We start from the raw sequence: 23,527 nt of genomic DNA on the forward strand, positions 1-23,527 counted from the left end.
CAGGACATTTTGTACGTTATTTGGTCCCTATCTCTGATTATGGGTGCTTCTCGTTCCTTATTTGTGCATCCTCGCATCTCAGCTCCATCCCCTTTGGACACCAGGGAAGGATACACCTGTGTATCCTCGCTCATGACTCTTCAGGGAGCTTCCTCGCCTCCGCAGTGCAATTAGAGATTTAAGATGGCTGAATTCGATCGGTTTCTGGGTCAAGGCCTGGAGGACGGACGAGTGATGAAGCATCAATTTGAGTATTGAGAAGCATCTAATGTGTAGTTTGTAGCCACACCCACAGTGAAATCTCATTGGTCTAAATACTACTCCACGTAACTGTTTAAAAAAAACAATTGTTTCTGCATCCTGCTTTATTTGAGGATGGACTAAGATGCTGAACATAAAGTCATTAGCACAACAGAAGCCATGTCATTTTAATGAAACGCTTTTATTTCCAAGGTGCAGTTGAACCAAACAATCATTAATGTTGATGGGCTCTAGGTACACAATCATATTTTGCTATGTTGCTTTCTTAAAATCAGCATGAGATATTTATTCAAAGGTCTACTTGATAGTTTACTGATAGTTAACTACGAGGAATTATTGTGCTAACATGCAGTCTAAGCCCTTACAATAATCTACTGGAACGCCATGTTTACCCGGGTTTTGTTCTTTTGTTTCACTTCAAATAAACAAGACTTTGTTTAACAAACGCATGAATTAGTTACCTAATTGCATTACTAAAATCTGGATGCATGCAATAGTTGGAAGCGATGCGTTAATCAACAAATCGGAAAAACAAGACTTGTATCACAGTAAATGTACATGTTCACAACCTGGTACAATGAATGACCGTTTGGCATGGGTTTTGACTAATTCCGCATTCTCTCCAGTACTATTCACCTGAGTTCCACCTGAGACTGAGTTAAAAAGAACTGAATATCTACCACCCAAAGAACAGAATAATAAAATCATCTTTAAAGGCCATCACCTTCCATTGCTTTATCCATAAAATTGGGCTTTTGTACCAAACAAGCTGTACTACAATTTAAATAATTCCATAAATATTATGCAAATGCGCAGTAAAGCTGCTTCAAAATTCCTTTTGCTCACATATGAAGAAACACAACTTGAGTAGAAAAGTCTAGAATGACATCGTAGTAGTAATCCACACATTTTCATGTCCAGTTTTAATCCTATGTAATACATGAAGCATACTTTTAGAGATCCAAAATGTTTCTGAATGCATATTGCTTCTTGTGTTAATATTTCATGAAATGAGATGGATTAGCACAATGGTTGCTTAGCTACGGGTATGTTAATGTTTAAAATGTGAAAGCCTTGCCCTGCTAAGTTGCTTGGGCTATGGCCTTGAAATTTCCTCTTCATGAGGAACAAATTGCACCCATGTCTATAAGTTACATGAAACTTTAAAGTAACAAGTTTACCTGTGAATGGGCCTCCTTCATGAAACAAGAGCCGAATGAATTAGGTACAGTACAACAGTTTACATAAGAATAATTCAAATTATTTACACATTCATGACTTAGACCTAATGTCAGTGAGTAAATGTCAATCAATCCCATAGGGGGAATGTTGCAAATTTACTGACAAATAAATTGACAGTGAGGACCCAAGGTTTCAGTAGTACAATTTTCCTTGGATGAACTGAATAAACTGAACTCTTAAGGCATTTATTTATCATTTAAATTGTGCTTAAAGGCCTAAACTCATGTGTAGCTTGGACTCTGGTCATTGCTTTTTGCAGCTACCTTTGACTGTGTACTGCTTGCTGAGCTTCAGCCAGGAAAGGGAGGAAATAACGCAGATAAGAGGACCAGAAGAAAAAGGAAAACAAATGGAGGAAATGAGCCTTGAAAGTTGTGTGTCTGTGCAAATTAGGGCCACATTCCTTCCTTCAATCTTTGTCCCAGATTTAAGCCTACCTACTAAGAGATCAAGAACAAAGAGTCTGCACAAGATCCAGTTTTTGATGGTATGGTAATGGTTAAGTTATCAGATAGGTGTCGCTCTTCCTGTTCCTGATGGGCTGCGACCACAGCCACTGCCAACCCGTCTAAGAGAGTGCAGTGCAACGGCACAGCAGCCCCGCAACAGGGAGCTCATGTTATACATGGGCATGCCTTCATTCCGTGGCCCTCGGCAAAGCCACGCCAATGTCGGAACGACGGGAACGGCCACAGCTAGGAGGTCAATCAGGAAATAGCGGCTCCAGTGGCTCCTCTGAGGAGGAGCTGATCCTTCATCCTCCTCCACTCCATCTTCATCATTGACCTTTACTATCGTCGTCTCCTGTGGTGGCAGCTCGAGAGGTGGTGACGCTCTGGGACAAGGTTGCTGAACCTGTGGATTGGTCAGCATTGTTGGTGTCACTGTTGATGATGTAAATTCAATTGTGCTGTCAAGCGGGAATGTTTCTGTGATCCAAGACATCTGAGCAGGTGAAGCAGTGGCTGAGGATGGCGAAAACACCTGTGGTTCAGCTAAAGTAAGGTCAGGTGCGCAGGTTGCTGAAGTGATGACACTCAATTCTTCTCCACCCTCTTCGGAGATCCAGGTTATGGTGGGGCTGCAGGCCTGTGACCTGTACCCAGGCCTGTCACTCACTTCGGATGCACTAGGGGGTGCTGTCGGCGGTGGTGGAGGAGGTGGAGGAGGAGGTGGCGCTTCCTCCTGTGGGAGGTGCAGAAACAGATGGTGGTGTGGGAGGTAGGTATGTGGACCGCAGCTACAGTTGTTGTTAACAGCATGGCAGGATCGGCTAACGGGCAACACCGTCTCTCCGCTGCACAATCTCTCGCAGGTGGATGATCGTGACAACGTGGAGCACAGCGTTGTGTGAGGGACTTGTTCAGAGAGTAAAGCTGCTTCCAGAAGTAGATGAGTACGTCCGTCACCTCTTGGTAACGTCATTGCCCCTCTGTTGGCGGGAATGTAGCGATCAGAACACAATTTTCCATTGCGATCTGTAGCGCCAGGTGATGTATCGCTGCTTAACCTGGTGAAGGTGGCGCTGCGACTCATGGTATGGGCTGGAGAGCAGCCACAAGACCTCGATGCCCCAAATCGTAGACCTACCCTACCAACACCTAGACCTTCAGACTTGCAGTCCTGTTGATCTTCCTCATGGACCCCCAGATTGGACCTAACTGTATCAACAGCCTGCTGAAGCTGCTGGATTTCCTTCCTGGCCTTTTTTAGAGCCAGCTGGGCCTCTACACGATGACATTCCTCCTCTATCCAGTCTTCCTGCATCCTAGTCAGCTGTATCCGTAACTCCTCGATCTCAGAGTCTCTGCATTGTACAAAAAACAAAAACAAAACAAGGGCATAGAAATAAATCTAATGCTGCATTTAAATGTGCATAGAGTTTAGTAGGTGTAAGTCTTGTTTGACTTACTTCGTCTCCATTAATAAAGTATGAACTACATCAAGCATGTTGTCACTGTCATGTGAGCTACAGTGTCAGTTGCATTGCTTCACTGCCATTCACAACTCCTCTCCTGATGTGTTCATCAGATTCAAACTTCAGAATCTCGACAGAAGTAGTTTGTTATTCAGTTACTTTCGCCAACTATTTTCTGAATACTATGAATTTGGATTTGTTTTTCATCTACAATTTAGTAGGGAAATATATTTTGGACTATTTAGTCTCTGGCGCAATAATTCCGATATTTTCATAGTCGTATTCATACTCTTGTGTAATTGACGCACCATCCTAAATAAACCCGTCTCTTCTGTGATACCCTGAAATTTTGAATATTCCGATCTAATATGATTTCTGACCTGTAAGGTTGCCAGAATAATAATCTTACACGGTGTGTTAATAGGCCAGAGGAGAACTGGCACCCCGACTAAGTCTGGTTTCTCCCAAGGTTTATTTTTCTCCATCATGTCCTGATGGAGTTTTGGTTCCTTGCCACTGTCGCCTTTGGCTTGGCTTGCTCAGTTGGGGACACTAAAATGATGATCAAAGTTATTCAACTAATTATACAAATAAAATGTATGAATTAGGTCTTATTTAATTCTATAAACTATAATACTGATCTGCCAACATTGTCGCTATATGAGAAATTAAAATAAGCTGATAACATCACTGTTTTCTCCAGAACGACTGTACAGCCAAATCTAATTTTGTTGTAGTATTGTCCTGTTTGACACTGTGAAGCTGCTTTGACACAATCGTGATTGTAAAAGCGCTATAAAAATAAAGTTGATTGATTGACTATATTTTGGCATATTCGGACACAGGTTACTTTTCCACAAGGCCACCACTATAGTGGAAGGTTCTAATAATTTTGTTCTAATTTTGTTCGTGTTCTAATAATTTTGGCCACCACTAGTTCCACTATAGTGGTGGCCAAAATTATTAGAACACTTGGTATCTGGGAGTCATCTTATTAGCCCTGGATTTATTTTCCAAGAGGACAATGACCCGAAACATTCTTCTAACTATTGCTGGAACTACCTGTGACAGAAAGAATCTGCTGGAACATTGAAAACGATGGACTGGCCCACTCAAAGTCCAGACTTCAACTACATCGAGCACATTTGGGGCAAGTTGGAAAATAAACTGGACAGATCTATTGTACATTCAAAGGAAAGCCTTTAGATCAGATAGATAGCCTAAGATAGATAGATTGATTGACCGATATATGATATACGTTTTTTTGCCCATGGACTGGCCATCATATAGGGACAGCGGACTATTGGCGTGTCATCCGAATTGACAGGCCAAAGTACCCCTCCATCATATTAGGCCCAGTTTTTTAAATCGGAGTGCATGGGAAACTACAAAATGTGAATATCGCACAACACTGCCGCTGACGAACGTGCGCTGCGTTTCTGCCGCTCTATAATGTGTGAAACAGCACAGGTCATTGGTCCATTCAGTTTTGTCACCGAATCTTGTTTTATACAGTCATGTGATATGGGAACATCACAGGCTCTGTGGTGAATCGAGCTGAAAACAGCTGCAACCATGTAAATTAATGATGGAGTAAATAGGAAAACCCCAATACACGACTATAATCATGTCAATTCAGCACCCCCACCTTTATAGTAATTTACCTTGCAGCTACTAACACTGAAGAAATATGGTGCTTTGGCAGAAATGTATTTATAATTTTTTTTGCTATTATTTAAATAAAATATTGTGGAAGATAAATCAGCTTTCCTATTTTCTACATTTACAATATTTCTATTATAAATGTTATAGTTTATTATTATTTATCTTAGAAACCCTATAGGCCTTTGGTAATGAGGAGCACGGTTTTACCTGTGTTACCCTGATCTTACAGTTAAACCATGGTCAATTTCATTACGCCATTAAAGGATCATTTAACAAAACAGCTTTAAAGCATGGATCCCATGAATTAAGGGCCACATTGATGAATTTTCATTTTATTAAATTGGTAATTCAATAAAAAAATCATAAAAGCTAAATATTACACAATAAACATTATATGTTACCACTTTAAAAATGTTATTGTTTTTAAGGGTATAGTTTAACCCAAATTGTCATCATTTACTAACCATAATGCCATTACAAACCTGAATGACTTTCTTTCTGTGGAACAGTCTGTGTTTTTGTCCATACAATAGAATTTAAGTGTAACCAAAATGGTTTGGTTGCCAACATTCTTCTAAATAACTTATTTTGTGTTTCACAGAAGAGAGAAAATCATACAGGTTCGGAACGATATTAGGGTGAGGAAATTATGACAGCATTTAATAGCAGTAAATTTACTTTATAGCATCCTAGCTCAAAATAAGTTATTTACTGTCGCATTCATTTCTATGTGACTAAAGTCCCTGTCCTATTTTATTTATTCATTTAATTTTAATTTAAGTCCCTAACCCTAGCCAAAACATTCACAGGGCCGCATGGGCTGGATTTGTCGAGGGCCGGATTTGATCCCCAGTCCAGCCCAGCATGATTTTCTTTAAAATAATTGAATACATTCATGACCAGCTGTAAGAAAAGGTATGTGAATCCTGTGCAGAATCTGTGAAAATGTGAATAATTTTATGGAGTGTCAATTCACACCAAATGTAAATAGCGTGCCTTGTTGGCAAGTGCTATTCGCAATAGCTCCGCTAAGCAATGCCTGTTTGGGAAAAACAAGATATAAAAAGGCTATATTTCAAATATTTTAGTGGTGTAGTCAGTAAAGCAAAAGGCTTTGGGATTTTTTTGCAGAGCTTGCTCTTCCTCTTTTCCCATCATATCGGAAAGGCATTTACTTTCAATAAGGAGGGCTTTTCTTGTCCCTCTACGGCTGCAACCATTTAATGGTTTTCATAAATATAATACTCGGTTATTATTGCATCCTGTTTATGTACAACAATACCGATATGCAAATAGTATGTATCTGTCAAAATAAAGTATAAAAAGCAGTTTTATTTACACATATTGCAGACAACTACTTTTACATGGTGTAAATAGCATCTATCGTTATTTGCACTTAGTGTAAATAGCATATTTTCTTAGCGATAGATGATGATATCAAGATAAATGTAAACTGGCAGCTCCAGTAGTAATGAGTAGATTTATCTTGAACTTTGCCATTGAAACTACCATGTATAAACCATAATTAAACAGTTTAATATTAACCAATTACACAAGGAATTTATAACTGTATGATATTACACTGGACCAGGACGGTTTGGAAAATGGATGGATGATTGATTCAGCTGCGGGTGCCATCTTCTGACGAGACGGAGGAATTAATTCGCCGTGACCATTACAGTGCATTATGGGTATTCTCTAGCCATTGTGCATATATCAATTGTACACTTATTGTTGCGGTGCATTGTGGGATTTAATGAGGACATGTCATCCATTGAGCATTTTTGGGATGCTCTGGATCGATATATACGAAAGCATGTTCCCGTTCCTTCCAACATCCAGCAACAGTAAGCCATTGAAGAGGAGTGGACCACAATCAAAAACCTGATCAACTCTATGCGAAGGAGATGTTACACTGCAATGGTCACACCAGATACTGACTGGTTTTCGGACCCACCCAATTCAGTAAAACTGCACATTTAAGAGTGGTCTTTTGTAGTGGCCAGTCTATGGGACACCTGTGCAATAATCCTGCTGTCTAATCAGCATCTTGATATGCCACACCTGTGAGGTGGGCGGATTATCTCGGCAAAGGAGAAGTGCTCACTAACACCGATTTAGACAGATTTGTGAACAGTATTTGAGAGAAATAGTCCTTTGTATACATAGAAAACAGAAAAGTTCATCTAATGAAAAATTGGGCCTTGCATTTATAATTTTGTTCAGTGTACATGACATGATACACTGAACATGATCTTTTACTGCTAGAATGGCAGGAAGCTATAAAACGCCACTGACACAATGACAGACTGACCGGTCCTGAAGCCTTTCCACATTTTCTTTCAGCCGAGCTCGTAAGTGACGAATACACACTTCCTTCTGCTGCAGTGGAGTGAGATACTGCTCAGGAGCTGGTGGACGGATCCCGTGATTCTCACTACAGGTTGCATACTGTGCCTGCCGTCTGGGTCAGAGAGCAAGGAATAAATCAAATTTCATTGAGATTAATGTCACCATTTTAAAATATTTAACATGTTAATGGTACAGATGAAACTAAATAACAGGTCCACGTGTAACAAATGGTGTGTGTAAATGAAGACAAAAAAATCACAGAAAAGGCAACGGATTCAATATTTCTCTGTATTTCCGCCAAAGGCAATTATAGAAGCTCTAAGAAGCTTATATATGCATTACACTTTTTTCTTACTTGTTTTCTTGTGATCTCCAAATATATTGATTTCTATCGATCACAACTCTTTTCCATGTACTCGACATAGCATGTTTTTATTGTACTAGGGGCAGCAAAAGCTTGGAACAATCCTTCAGCATCATCAGCTAACACATTGGTTTTTACTTTAATCAGGGATTCACTCGAGCTAAAATAGCTCTACATCTCTGTGTGACTGACAACTTCCACATTAGTGTTGTACATTTGAGAAGCTGTCTGGTCAGACAATATTGTGACCCTGGATATGTGGTTAGTTTTATTGCCAGTCAGTCCATCTCTACAGCAAGCAATTTGTAAAGGCAATGGTGAAGACATCAATGTGCAACACCAGTCTCATTCACAAAAATGGTTGCCCACTGCTTAGTGTGTGTTTCTACAGTTTGCAGTGTTTGTGTGTTTACTACTCACTACTCCGGATTCTGTGTATGCACTAACTCGCCTGGGTTAAATGCAGAGGATAAATTCCGAGTATGGGTAACCATACTTGGCCTTCACACGTCAATTTTCTGTGCTTTTTTTGTCCTTTTTTGAAGCATGATAGTCCCCATTCACTTTCACACAGAAAAGAGCAGCTTCTACATTCTATAAAATATCTCCTTTTATGTTCTGTGGAGAAAGTAAAACAGGTTTGAATGACATGAGGGACATTGTGAGATATAAAGTCAGAATTGTGAGATATACAATCAGAATTGTGAGATATAAAATCAGAATTGTGATATATAATGTCAGAATTGTGAGATAAAACCAGAATTGTGAGATATAAAATCAGAATTGTGATATATAATGTCAGAATTGTGAGATAAAACCAGAATTGTGAGATATAAAATCAGAATTGTGAGATATAAAGTCAGAATTGTGAGATATAAAGTCAGAATTGTGAGATATAAAGTCAGAATTGTAAGTTATAAAATCAGAATTGTGAGTTATAAAATCAGAATTGTGAGTTATAAAATCAGAATTGTGAGATATAAAGTCAGAATTGTGAGATATAAAGTCAGAATTGTGAGATATAAAATCAGAATTGTGAGATATAAAATCATAATTGTGAGTTATAAAATCAGAATTGTGAGATATAAAGTCAGAATTGTGAGATATAAAGTCAGAATTGTGAGATATAAAATCAGAATTGTGAGATATAAAGTCAGAATTGTGAGATATAAAATCAGAATTGTGAGATATAAAGTCAGAATTGCGAGTTATAAAATCAGAATTGTGAGATATAAAGTCAGAATTGTGAGATATAAAATCAGAATTGTGAGATATAAAGTCAGAATTGCGAGTTATAAAATCAGAATTATGTGATATAAACTCGCAATTACCTTTTTATTTTTATTTTTTTAATTGTGAAGAGGAAACAAGCTTCCATAACAACCACATCAGTATATCAGGCACAAGTAACCAGACTTATCAACGGATATGGTCTCATGTCTGTTCCATTAATTCTATTTTTGTACTGTACTTTTTGCCACCATACAAAATCTGGAACACGACCCTGATGGAAGACAAATCTAATCTGCCTTTAAGTGTGTGTGTTGCTCACCGTGGTGTGGCTGGGTTGGAGCGTGGTACAGTACTGCTCTCTGTGCACTTGCAGGATGCTGTTGAGTAACTGCTACGGACAGTTGAGTCCCCATGCGAGTGTCGAGTGCTGCTTGGAGCAGCAGACCTTCTATGACACACACACACAGTGACAGCTGAGTTCTGACGTCCATATCAAACATGCTGTCACAGTGAAACAAACTTTTAACACAGGATGTGGTTTAAAGGAATTCACACTACTGGTGCTGAATGAATATATCACATCATAATAATTTGAAAACTATTAATGTGTTTGATTATGCATGTTACAGAAGGCGGGTAGCATTACCTGCGGGAACCAGCAGATGTCTTTCGGTTCGCTGGGAGGGACATGGGTAAGGACACGGAACAAATTACAAGGATTCCTCAGGACAGATCACTCTAAAACAAACATACATAACAAAATATAGTCAGTACCAAACAGATATGACAGCATATTGGTCTCTTGGACAAGTCATTGTCAAGTCAAAATATGTATGCACCTCTCAATGGAAATAAATGTTGTGATGTTATTTCTATCAAGATGCAACAAGTTTTGGTCAAGATTGACAATTGAGTCCAGCACTCCTCTAAGGTCTTCTCCAGCATATCCTAAAGACTTTTAATGAATTTAAGGTATGGAGTCTATTTTTCGTACCTTGCTTAAGAGATGTGAGATGATTTGACAGATGCCAGATCTTCTAATCGTGACAACTGATCTCTGGCTAATTTGGTTCTTCAAACCAATTTGCAGATTGGATTAAAATACAAACCTGATTCCAAAAAAGTTGGTACACTGTAAAAATTGTGAATAAAAAAAGGAATGCAATAATTTAAAACTCTCATAAACTTATTATATTTTATTAACAATAGAATATAGATAACATATCAAATGTTGAAAGTGAGACATTTTGAAATTTCATGCCAAATATTGGCTCATCATTTTGGATTTCATAAGCTACACATTTCAAAAAAGTTGGGACAGGTAGCAATAAGAGGCTGTAAACGTTAAATGTACATATAAGGACCAGCTGGAGGACAAATTTCCAACTTATTAGGTCAATTGGTAACATGATTGGGTATAAAAAGAGCCTCTTAGAGTGGCAGCGTCTCTCAGAAGTCAAGATGGGCAGAGGACCAATTCCCCCAATGCTGTAGCAAAAAATAGTGGAGCAATACCAGAAAGGAGTTTCTCAGAGAACAATTGAAAAGAGTTTGAAGTTATCATCATCTACAGTGCATAATATCACACCATCTCTCTGGACTAAAGAGGACAAGGACAGCCCAAGTTGTTATCAGCACTCAGTTCAGAAGCCTGCATCTCTGATAGTATGGGGTTGCATGAGCGCGTGTGGCATGGGCAGCTTACTCATCTGGAAAGGCACCATCAATGCTGAAAGGTATATCCAAGTTCTAGAACAACATATGCTCCCATCCAGACGTCGTCTCTTTCAGGGAAGACCTTGCATTTTCCAACATGACAATGCCAGACCACAAACTGCATCAGTTACAACATCATGGCTGTGTAGAAGAATGATCCGGGTACTGAAATGGCCAGCCTGCAGTCCAGATCTTTCACCCATTGAAAACATTTGGCGCATCATAAAGAGGAAGATGCGACAAAGAAGACCTAAGACAGTTGAGCAACTAGAAGCCTGTATTAGACAAGAATGGGACAACATTCCTATTCCTAAACTTGAGTAACTTGTCTCCTCAGTCCCCAGACGTTTGCAGACTGTTATAAAAAGAAGAGATGATGCCACACAGTGGTAAACATGACCTTGTCCCAACTTTTTTGAGATGCGTTGATGCCATGAAATTTAAAATCAACTTATTTTTCCCATAAAATTGTACATTTTCTCAGTTTAAACATTTGATATGTCATCTAGGTAGTATTCTGAATAAAATATTGTAATTTGAAACTTCCACATCATTGCAATCTGTTTTTATTCACAATTTGAATACTTTTTTGGAATCGGGTTTCTATCTGGATTAAGTTGTCTGAGATCACTTCTCGTTCGTGTGTTCCCTGAAGAGGCCAGATGTATCGATACTCAAAACCACGATCAGCAATGCAGTGATTGGCTGGCAGCAAGACAGCAACGTAATTAAATCATATAATTAAAAAAGCCACCTGGCAAAAAAAAAAAAAAAAACTTGACAAATAAACAAACAAACAAACATTTCTCGACCTTTGTAAGGAAACCAAACGACCAAAACAACATAACAGTTATAATAGATAAATGAAATGTACAGTTTTTTTAAACGTGATTTTCAATTTATATTCATGATTATCACCCTTTACATTTTTATTTTAATGTTGCAATTAGCAGTTCATTTAATATTTTTTTCAATTTGAAGCAGATTTGTTATGTGAATGCATTAATTAAAGTTTCTTAAGAGTCTGCACCAAGTGCTGCATCAACCCACTCCCATAATGTCCTTTATCATTCAAATAATGCACAGCTCAGATTAACTGTACAGCAAGTGTAAGACTCCAATAAAATTATAAAGTAATTATTCCATCACAAATAAATCAAATCCAACCAAGTTAGCAAAGTTCTAAAGTCACAAAGAACGGACCCCTGGACTCAGAGGGGCCAATTCATGTGAAAATGATCCTTCATGCTTCCTCCCAACCATTCTCTCACAATCTGAGCTGATGAATTTTGACAGTGTCATCCCTGAATATGGCCATGATGTGTCTTCCTACAAGACTGTTTAAGAAATTAAGGCCCTGTCCACACGAAGCCAGAGCTTTCCGAATCAGATCTTTTTTTTCCTCGTTTCAAGAAATATCTGCGTCCACACGAGATTACAGAAACCAACTAAAAACGATGTAATTTGCATGCCAGGCCAGTGTGTGGCGCTGTAATTCTGCCACAGAAATACACTAAAAACGGAGAAGAAGAGTTGTGGCTAGCAGGGTTATAGCAGTGGTTGGAGGTGAGGCAAAATCTCACAATAAAATAACAATAAATGCATTTGCTACTTAACAGATGTGTTTTATTAATGCCTACACCAACCCCAACCCAAAACATACCCTTATAATAATGTAGATATGGTAATTAAATGACGTGATATTGATGTGCGCATGCCCAGTGCTCGTAGCTTTATCCCTTAACTCTTCACCGTGCTGGACGTAGTGTGATGACATCACGGTTTCAGAAAATATATGGATTCGCTGTACACATAAAAACAGAAGATGATCATTTTCAGATTTATCCACTTTATCCACAGAAAATATCGGATTCATGCTTCTAAAACGCCGGATCCGTGTGGACGAAACACTGATACGGTACAAAATGTATACGTATACAGCTAAACGCGTCTCCGTGTGGACGGGGCCTAAAACTACACACTCCATCAATTAGGGTTTTAAAAGATTTGTAGCCAACCATATAACATGAAACACAAATATCCCTGCAATAATAATCCAATCATTGACTCTTAAGCATTTGCCTATTTAAACCTAAACAATTACTTTTTGTGGCCGGGCTGTGTATATTAAAAAAGTGACTGACCTTGACACACATGAGGGAGCTCCTCTCTATATAAGCCATTTAAGTTATTTTTTTTTCTAATTAATGTACACACAGCACCCCATATTGACAGAAAAACACAGAATTGTAGACATTTTTACAGATTTATTAAAAAAGAACATCTGAAATATCACATGGTCCTAATGATTCAGACCCTTTGCTGTGACACTCATATATTTAACTCAGGTGCTGTCCATTTCTTCTGATCATCTTTAAGATGGTTCTACACCTTCATTTGAGTCCAGCTGTGATTGATTATACTGATTGGACTTGATTAGGAAAGCCACACACCTGTCTATATAAGACCCTACAGCTCACAGTGCATGTCAGAGCAAATGAGAATCATGAAGTCAAAAGAACTGCCTGAAGAGCTCAGAGACAGAATTGTGGCAAAGCACAGATCTGGCCAAGGTTACAAAAAATGTCTGCTGCACTTAAGGTTTCTAAGATTACAGTGGCATCCATAACCCATAAATGGAAGAGGTTTGGGATGACCAGAACCCTTCCTAGAGCTGGCCGCCTAGGAAAACTGAGCTATCGGGGGAGAAGAGCCTTGGTGAGAGAGGTAAAGAAGAACCCAAAGATGGCTGAGCTCCAGAGATGCAGTCAGGAGATGGGAGAAAGTTGTAGAAAGTCAACCATCACTGCAGCCCTCCACCAGTCGGGGCTTTATGGCAGAATGGCCCAATGGAAGTCTCTCCTCAGTGCAAGACACATGAAAGTTTGCTAAAAAAAACACCTGAAGGACTCCAAGATGGTGAGAAATGAGATTCTCTGGTCTGATGAGACCTAAATAGAACTTTGTGGCCTTAATTCTAAGCGGTATGTGTGGAGAAAATATCACCTATCCAATACAGTCCCAACAGTGAAGCATGGTGGTGGCAGCATCATGCTGTGGGGGTGTTTTTCAGCTGCAGGTACAGGATGACTGGTTGCAATCAAGGGAAAGATGAATGCGGCCAAGTACAAGGATATTCTGGTCAAAAACTTTCTCCAGAGTGCTCAAGACCTCAGACTGGGCCGAAGGTTTACCTTCCAACAAGACAATGACCCTAAGCACACAGCTAAAAAAACGAAGGAGTGGCTTCACAAAAACTTTGTGACTGTTCTTGAATGGCCCAGCCAGAGCCTTGACTTAAACCCAATTGAGCATCTCTGGAGAGACCTGAAAATGGCTGTCCACCAACGTTTACCATCCAACCTGACAGAACTGAAGAGGATCTGCAAGGAGGAATGGCAGAGGATCCCCAAATCCAGGTGTGAAAAACTTGTTGCATCTTTCCCAAAAAGACTCATGACTGTATTAGATCAAAAAGGTGCTTCTACTAAATACTGAGCAAAGGGTCTGAATACTTAGGATGTGATATCATATACTTACACCATGTGATATTTCAGTTTTTTATTTATTTATAAATCTTCAAAAATGTCAACAATTCTGTGTTTTTCTGTCAATATGGGGTGCTGTGTGTACAATAATGACTTGAGAGAGAAAAAGAACTTAAATTATTTTAGCAAATGGCTGCAATATAACAATAAGAATGAAAAATTTAAAGGGGTCTGAATACTTTCCGTACCCACTGTACATATATTCATACTGAAAAAAATGAAAAACGCAACAAAGATCTAAGATCTTTTCTATTTACACAAAGGCCTATTACTCTCAAATATTGTTCAAAAATCTGTCTAAATCGGTGTTAGTGAGCACTTCTCCTTTGCCGAGATAATCCGCCCACCTCACAGGTGTGGCATATCAAGATGCTGATTAGACAGCAGGATTATTGCACTGATGTGTCTTAGGCTGGCCACAGTAAAAGGCCACTCTAAAATGTTCAGTTTTATCACACAGCACAATGCAACAGATGTCGCAAGTTTTTAGGGAGCGTGCAATTGGCATGCTGACTGCAGGAATGTCCACCAGAACGGTTGCCCATGAATTGAATGTTCATTTCTCTACCATGTGTCGTCTCCAAAAGCATTTTAGAGAATTTAGCAGTACATCCAAACCGGCCTAACAACCGCAGACCACGTGTGTGTAACCACTAGCCCAGGTCTCCACATCCCCATCCAGCATCTTCACTTCCAAGATCATCTGAGACCAGCCATCCAGAGAGCTGCTGCAACAACCGGTTTGCATAACCAAATAATTTCTACACAAACCCCGGGAAGCTCTTCTGTATGCTCGTCATCCTCATCTGGGTCTCGTGTACATAGAAAAAGTCATAGATTAGATTTGACTTGAGTTCAACTCATAAAATATGGGGCAAAAACCAAAGTTTTGCGTTTATAATTTTGTTCAGTATACAGTCTTGTTCAAAATAATAGCAGTACAATGTGACTAACCAGAATAATCAAGGTTTTTCGTATATTTTTTTATTGCTACGTGGCAAACAAGTTACCAGTAGGTTCAGTAGATTATCAGAAAACAAATGAGACCCAGCATTCATGATATGCACGCTCTTAAGGCTGTGTAATTAGGCAATTAGTTGAATTAGTTGAAAGGGGTGTGTTCAAAAAAATAGCAGTGTGGCATTCAATCACTGAGGTCATCAATTTTGTGAAGAAACAGGTGTGAATCAGGTGGCCCCTATTTAAGGATGAAGCCAACACTTGTTGAACATGCATTTGAAAGCTGAGGAAAATGGGTCGTTCAAGACATTGTTCAGAAGAACAGCGTACTTTGATTAAAAAGTTGATTAGAGCGGGGAAAACCTATAAAGAGGTGCAAAAAATGATAGGCTGTTCAGCTAAAATGATCTCCAATGCCTTAAAATGGAGAGCAAAACCAGAGAGACGTGGAAGAAAACGGAAGACAACCATCAAAATGGATAGAAGAATAACCAGAATGGCAAAGGCTCAGCCAATGATCACCTCCAGGATGATCAAAGACAGTCTGGAGTTACCTGTAAGTACTGTGACAGTTAGAAGACGTCTGTGTGAAGCTAATCTATTTTCAAGAATCCCCCGCAAAGTCCCTCTGTTAAAAAAAAGGCATGTGCAGAAGAGGTTACAATTTGCCAAAGAACACATCAACTGGCCTAAAGAGAAATGGAGGAACATTTTGTGGACTGATGAGAGTAAAATTGTTCTTTTTGGGTCCAAGGGCCACAGGCAGTTTGTGAGACGACCCCCAAACTCTGAATTCAAGCCACAGTACACAGTGAAGACAGTGAAGCATGGAGGTGCAAGCATCATGATATGGGCATGTTTCTCCTACTATGGTGTTGGGCCTATTTATCGCATACCAGGGATCATGGATCAGTTTGCATATGTTAAAATACTTGAAGAGGTCATGTTGCCCTATGCTGAAGAGGACATGCCCTTAAAACGGTTGTTTCAACAAGACAATGACCCAAAAGACACTAGTAAACAGGCAAAGTCTTGGTTCCAAACCAAAAAAATTAATGTTATGGAGTGGCCAGCCCAATCTCCAGACCTTAATCCAATTGAGAAGTTGTGGGGTGATATCAAAAATGCTGTTTCTGAAGCAAAACCAAGAAATGTGAATGAATTGTGGAATGTTGTTAAAGAATCATGGAGTGGAATAACAGCTGAGAGGTGCCACGAGTTGGTTGACTCCATGCCACACAGATGTCAAGCAGTTTTAAAAAACTGTGGTCATACAACTAAATATTAGTTTAGTGATTCACAGGATTGCTAAATCCCAGAAAAAAAAAATGTTTGTACAAAATAGTTTTGAGTTTGTACTGTCAAAGGTAGACACTGCTATTTTTTTGAACAAGACTGTATATCAAGTAATCAAGCATAACATTGACATTAATTCCTAATATTGTGTTGGTGCCCATTTTGCTGCCAAAACCGCCCTGAGCCGTCACGGCATTGACTACACTAGACTCCTGAAGGTGTGCTGTGGTATATTGCACCAAGATGTTAGCAGCAGATCCTTTAAGTCCTGTAAGTTGTGAGGTGGGGCCTCCGTGGATCGGACTTGTTTGTTCAGCACATCCCACAGATGATTGACTGGATTGAGATCTGGGGAATTTGGAGGCCAAGTTGTTTTTGCTTTGTGGCAGGAGCATTATCCTGCTGAAAGAGGCCACAGCCACCAGGGAATACCGTTCCCATGAAATGGTGGACATGGTCTGCAACAATGCTTAGGTAGGTGATGCCTGTCAAAGTAACATCCACATGGCAGAGCCCAAAGCATCACACTGCCTCCGCCCGCTTGCCTTCTTCCCATAGTGCATCCTGGTGCCATGTGTTCCCCAGGTAAGCAACGCACATGCACCCGGCCATCCATGTGATCTAAAAGAAAACAAGATTCATCAGACCAGGCCACCTTCTTCCATTGCTCCGTGGTCCAGTTCTGATGCTCACGTGCCCACTGTTCAGCAGTGGACAGGGGTCAGCGTGGTCACCTTGACTGGTCTGTGGCTATGCAGCCCCATACACAACAAACTGTGATGCACTGTGTATTCTGACACATTTCTATCTGAACCATCATTAACTTAAGCAATTTGAGCTCCAGTAGTTCGTCTGTTTAATCAGACCACACATGCCAGCCTTCCCTTCCCACGTGCATCAATGAGCCTTGGCCGCCCATGACCCTGTCACCGGTTCTCCACTGTTCCTTCCTTGGAGCACTTTTTGATAGATACTGACCACTGCAGACCAGGAACACCCCACAAGAGCTGCAGTTTTGGAGATCCTCTGACCCAGTCATCTAGCCATCACAATTTGCCCCTTGTCAGACTAACTCAAATCCTTCTGCTTGCCCATTTTTCCTGTTTCTAGCACATCAACTTTGAGGACAAAATATTTGCTTGCCTAATATATTCTATTTATTATATTCCTTGCTGCCACCCACTAACAGGTGCAATGATGAAGAGATAATCAGTGTTATTCACTTTACTAGTCAGTGGTCATGATGTTACGGAATCAGATTTGTTTAAAGTGCACCAAATGGATATGACCATGTTTATAATCATTTTATATTTTTTTAATCTAAATATTTCTCTCCCTCTTGCAGTGATATTCTCTGTGTCGCAAGCGTGGCCTGTCACTAACCACACAAACTACAACCATCCAATCAATTCACAATGGACAAAATCAAGTCCCACTCGACATTTGTTCTTGTTCACATCATCAGTTATATTATTGTAATATGTTTTAATGTGTAATTTATGCGTGTGATCAAAGCAGAATTTTCAGGATACATTTTTTAATACATTTTTCAGGATTCTTTGATGAATACACTTTTTAAATAAGGATTTATAAAATTCATTAAAGCATTTATTAAATTGAACTTTACATGTATTTTCTGTCACTTTTGAACAAAAAGAGTATAGTGTGTGAATATTTTCCTTAGAAATCAATTAAAGATTATGCAAAACTACTTACGAGTAAAGTTTTCATAGAAAGAATTTAGTTGTTTTAATGATGCTTTTTTTCTTCATTATGATATAAGAACAGTTGTATCACCCAGACAATTTTAACTTTATTCTCCCATAAAAATTACGTATTCATAAATTAAAAAAATGTACATCATAGAAGAGGCGTATTTCATATATCGGTGAGTAAATGAAGACAACATTTTTATCTGAACTATAAGTTGCTGAGGTCATTTGATAGCCACAAATACAAGTGTTTATTATTAGGAAACACTGCAACCTTGCATCCCACTACAATACCAAATCCACAAAGACACATGTCAGACAATATTAGATTCCCAAGATGCTGAACAGAATCCAACAGAGAGCATTTCATTATGGATGCCACATGACTCGCAAGACAAAAAAAGCTTATGTAAACCAAACATTCAGAACAATACACAAAATGAACTAGACAAAGACACACACACACAGCTGACGGATTCTTTCGCACTTTGCACAGAGCTATTCACACACACTCACAGAAACGTGTTTGTCTCTTGCATATTATGGTGGCATGAGTGACAAGTGTGTGTGTGGGTGCGACTGACGTAGCACTGGCCGCCATGACAAAGCTAGTGTGAACTATGAGATACATGTGCTTCTAGATTATTTTATGCATAATTTGATGGAAGTGCTGTTCAGAATATTTAATCCTAACTATCCAAGAATCTCATCATCCATAAATATGTGATCATAGTAATGGCTCCTTTGTAAGCAGTTTTGCAATAGGTTTGGATTGGACTGATTTTGCATCCCTGAAAAATGTTTATTTCATTCTGCAATGTGCAATGACAAATACGTTGATTCGCTGAGAAGTCGGCACTGTCATCATACACAAAACTGGAAAAAAAAACGTATTGATATTTTACTCCATATCAATTCTATTGTATGAAGATAACATTTCCTGACAATGTTTTGAATAATAAAACCTTCCACAATAAATAAGCAGAATGTGTATGATATGGCTGTATATTTAGCCCCTGAGAGCATCTGTCAGACAGCAGGCTCAGTTCAGGACAGTGTGCAACATAAGGTCTGCACTACGATTAATATTAACACAGACAGACACAATATCTGGAGACCAGGAATCCATATGTTTCAAAGCCGGTCTGAACATCTTTTCCATCCTAAACAAACCCCCTCAAACTACTCCCTGTTGTTCACTTTCATTACTGTTTTAAGGCTTGTTCACACCAAGAATGATAACAATAAAGATGAAGAAAACTATATTAGCGTCCACACCGACACCAGTGGACGATATGGTTCGAGTTTGTTACAGCAGGATGGATTCTGATTGGCTGTCAGTGTTTTTATCGTTCTCCAGCTGGATAAAATAGCTTTGAAAATATTGTATCTCTGTGCCGTTATCGTTATAGCTGTGGTGTGAACTCTGCTATATATTCTTTAATATTGGACACTATTTTGTTATAACTTTTATAACATTTTTATCATTATCTTTATTTAGGCAGTCTGCACTAAATAAAGTCTGCACTTCTTTGAATAATCTTGGAACTTTGTTTTGCAGCATTTCTTACGTTTATGTTATAACTCTTATGTTTATGTAAATTGCATTCCTTGTAATTTTTTAACTTGTAAGTTGTAATTTTGAATTCAACTGTCTGCTGAAATAATAAATGTACATTAAAATATATAATACAGTTGGAGTCTGACTACGCTGAAAATCAAGGACTTTTCTCCTTTAAACCTGGAGATTTTTACATTTTTAAATTTTGAAAAAATAACATGTTATAATGTAATATTATTATAAAATATTTCAGCAGTATTTATAAACGAGTAAACTAAATAAATCTGTGGCGTTATTGAATGAGACACTAATTGTGACTACTAGCTTACAATAAAATGTGAATGATGATCAAACCATTGTTTTCCAAGGTTATTTCATAATTGACAAATTTTGCAAACATTGCCGCTGTTATTCAACTGAACTGAATTGAGCTGAATAATGACACTATTGACTTTGGTAGAAAGAATTCTCTTATATTTGATGCTTTTCCTCAATGAGCATTATTTTCTGTTATCACTGTAAAGCTGCTTTGAGACAATCTACAGTGGGGCAAAAAGTATTTATTCAGCCACCAACAGTGCAAGTTCTCCCACTTAAAAAGATGACAGGTCTGTGATTTTCATCATAGGTCCACTTCAACTGTGAGAGACATAATGAGAAAAAAAATCCAGAAAATCTGATTTTTAAATGTTTTTAAGTAAAATAAGTATTTGGTCACTAACAAAAGTTAATCTCAATACTTTGTTTTAAACCCTTTGTTGGCAATGACAGAAGTCAAAAGTTTTCTGAAAGTCGCCACAAGGTTTTTACACACAGTTGCTGGTAGTTTGGCCCATTCCTCTCTGCAGATCTCCTCTAGAGCAGTGATGTTTTGGGGCAACACGGATTTTCAACTCCCTCCAAAGATTTTCTATGGGGTTAAGATCTGGAGACTCCAGGACCTTGAAATGCTTCTTACGAAGCCACTCCTTCAATGCTCCGGCGGTGTGTTTGGGATCATTGTGATGGTGAAAGACCCAGCCATGTGCCATCATCAATTTGAGTTCTGCGATTTATGCTCACCATTCTTGTGATCATTTGACCCCACGGGGACATCTTGTGTGGACCCCCAGATTGAGGGAGATTATCAGTGGTCTTGTATGTCTTCTATTTTCTAATAACTGCTCCCACAGTTGATTTCTTCACACCAAGCTGCTTACCTATTGCAGATTCAGTCTTCCCAGCCTGGTGCAGGTCTACTATTGTGTTTCTGGTGTCCTTTGTCAGCTCTTTGGTCTTGGTCATAGTGGAGTTTGGAGTCTGACTGTTTGAGGTTGTGTGTGCCGGTGTCTTTTATACTGATAACAAGTTTAAACAGGTGCCATTAATACAGGTAACGAGTGGAGGACAGAGGAGCCTTTTAAAGAAGAAGTTACAGGTCTGTGAGAGTCAGAAATCTTTTTTTTTTTTTTTTGTAGGTGACCAAATAGTTATTTTCCACCATAATTTGCAAATAAATTCTTTAAAAATCAGAAAATGTGATTTTCTGATTTTTTTTTCTCATTCTGTCTCTCATAGTTGAAGTGTACCTATGATGAAAATTACAGGCCTCTCTCATCTTTTTAAGTTGGAGAACTTGCACTACTGGTGGCTGATCAAACACTTTTTTGCCCCACTTTATATTGTATAAATCACTACAGAAATAAAGGTGACTTGACTTGGCAGTGATTGTACACAGGCAGATGTTTTTCGGGACGTCTTAAAGCTAAATTCATGCTGAACTGTTTAGATGACAATATAGGGCCATATCATACATAATTTTCACGCCCTGCACCGCGTTGTTTAAATAACAAATGCACTCGCCCCCATCTGTTCACCTATGAGCGGGCTTGTCTGAAAACGAGGTGTGTTTAGACGCATTGTTGGTGTGTTGCTATTTTAACAACACAAACATGTCAAATATTAAAAATAAAAGGATGTAAATAGCGAATAGGCCACAGCGCGAGCGCAACTGCATGGCTTTTAAAGGGAATGGGAGATGAGATTCGGATTAGTTTATTGCATGTTACGCCCAAAACACACCCATGACTCATTAAAGGTGCAGTGTGTACATTTTAGCACCATCTAGCATTGAGGTTGTGAATTGCAATCCCCTAACACTCACCCCTCCCTTTCAAAGCATGTAGATAAGCTATGTATAATAATTTGTAAGTTGTTTATGATAAAAGTGTCTGCTAAATGAATACATTTAAAATTAAATGTTATACTTCAATTGAATCAATCAATTGAATAATAATAATACACTGCAAAAAAAGATTTTCTTACTTAGTATTTTTGACTTGTTTCTAGTGAAAATTTATAAAAATTGTTACATTAAGAAACATTTACTAGACAAGTACAAATTATTGTTTTGGGGGGAAAATACCTCAAAATTAAGAGTTTTTGCTTAAAATAAGAAAAATACTCTTGTTTTGAGATTATTTTGCTTATTTTAAGCAAAACCTCTTAATTTTGAGTTATTTTTTCACAAAACAAGACAATTACTTTTGCTTGTCTAAATACTTCTTGCTATAAGATTTTTTTGATGTTTGGACTAGAAACAAGACACAAATACTAAGTAAGAAAAGCATTTTTATTTTTTATTTTTTTTGCTGTGTAATAATTTTAAACAACTATATATGTTGCTAAATCAACATCAAATACAAAAGTCCTTGTAAATAATACCCAAGATCAGAATAAATGCTTGGCTAAAATACATTTTAATCAACTGTCCTGTCTTTCTTTTTGATCACAGTAATATTTAAATGCAGTCAGCCAAGTTTTGGAGCTTCATGCAATGCTTTTAGGGCTGATTTTACTTTCATTTGACACTATAACATCTAGCCCCTAAACAATATCTGACAGCCACAGGTCACTTTGGTGTCTGCAGAGACTCTAAGCCTTTAGCAAGATAGGACTACAATAGCCTACAATATATAAATATTAATATAAATAACATTTAAAAATTGAACAATACAGGGATTTTTGCTCCCAAATTTTAAATATCTGAGACATATGTTAAGTTCTGCCCCAGGATTATACAGCAATATGACACAAAGACATATTTGTAAAAAAATATATATATATATTTTGTTAGTGATGCACATCTCCCATGATTTCAGGACCCATGGTGGGAGCGGGGCATGACGTCAGCTCCCTCCATATGTTGCAGGTAAATCGTCCCTAAAGTAAAGGGCACAAGCGCTCGGTCTTATGTAACAGTGTAAGATCAGCAGATACTATTCGCCTGTCTGAGACTGAAACGGGCTGCTGCAACAGTGCGTCGTTGATAATCTTGGGCATAAAACTATATTAGGCTAAACAAGAAGCTTAGTCCAAACTGTTATATGCAGAGAAACGCACTTACATATGATACACTAATCATTATGATGGTGATGAACACCAAGCTTCTATCATAACATTACAGTCGAGTTTATGAAAAGTCGAGAGAATCATTGACAGAAGAGCAGACCGGGTTGAACGTCACTTACATCCTCTGCTTTTCCGTCGTCGTTGCTCTGCAGTATCCCGGTGAAGTTTGTCCATGGATGTTGTTGGCTGTGCCCTGCGCGCGGGCCGGTGTTGCGCGCCGCGTCATTTCGCTCGGGTCGGTTGATGATGGATGGATGCTGCTGCTGATGAGAGCGCGCACGAGACCTGCGAACGCAGAAACGACGCATT

The 23,527-nt window shown here is 38.6% G+C and overlaps 1 protein-coding gene across 2 annotated transcripts; it reads right to left on the bottom strand.

Moving 5' to 3' along the window:
* Positions 1 to 423: 423 nt before the first annotated feature.
* LOC137038490 (syntaphilin) lies at positions 424 to 23,527 on the bottom strand. Of its 2 annotated transcripts, none has more exons than XM_067413077.1 (5): positions 23,338 to 23,527; positions 9,682 to 9,773; positions 9,355 to 9,480; positions 7,401 to 7,550; positions 424 to 3,310 (listed from the first exon to the last, which is right to left on the bottom strand). In XM_067413077.1, the coding sequence occupies exons 2-5, from the start codon at positions 9,723 to 9,725 to the stop codon at positions 2,011 to 2,013; spliced, it is 1,620 nt and encodes a 539-aa protein (XP_067269178.1). In that variant the 5' UTR covers positions 9,726 to 9,773; positions 23,338 to 23,527; the 3' UTR covers positions 424 to 2,010. The 2 variants fall into 2 exon arrangements, with proteins under 2 accessions (XP_067269178.1, XP_067269177.1); XM_067413076.1 differs by having other exon boundaries at positions 9,355 to 9,483; positions 23,338 to 23,526.

Source organism: Pseudorasbora parva, chromosome 13, assembly GCF_024679245.1.
Source record: "Pseudorasbora parva isolate DD20220531a chromosome 13, ASM2467924v1, whole genome shotgun sequence".
Classification (NCBI taxonomy): domain Eukaryota; kingdom Metazoa; phylum Chordata; class Actinopteri; order Cypriniformes; family Gobionidae; genus Pseudorasbora; species Pseudorasbora parva.

Bases quoted from the DNA above. Each gene is read 5' to 3' on its own strand.
- LOC137038490 (XM_067413076.1), bottom strand. From the start codon at position 9,725: ATGTCCCTCCCAGCGAACCGAAAGACATCTGCTGGTTCCCGCAG. The intron at 9,484-9,681 runs GTAATGCTACCC...TGTGTGTCATAG, and splicing joins ACATCTGCTGGTTCCCGCAG to AAGGTCTGCTGCTCCAAGCA. The intron at 3,311-7,400 runs GTCAGTCTGTCA...TGTACAATGCAG, and splicing joins GTGGAAAGGCTTCAGGACCG to AGACTCTGAGATCGAGGAGT.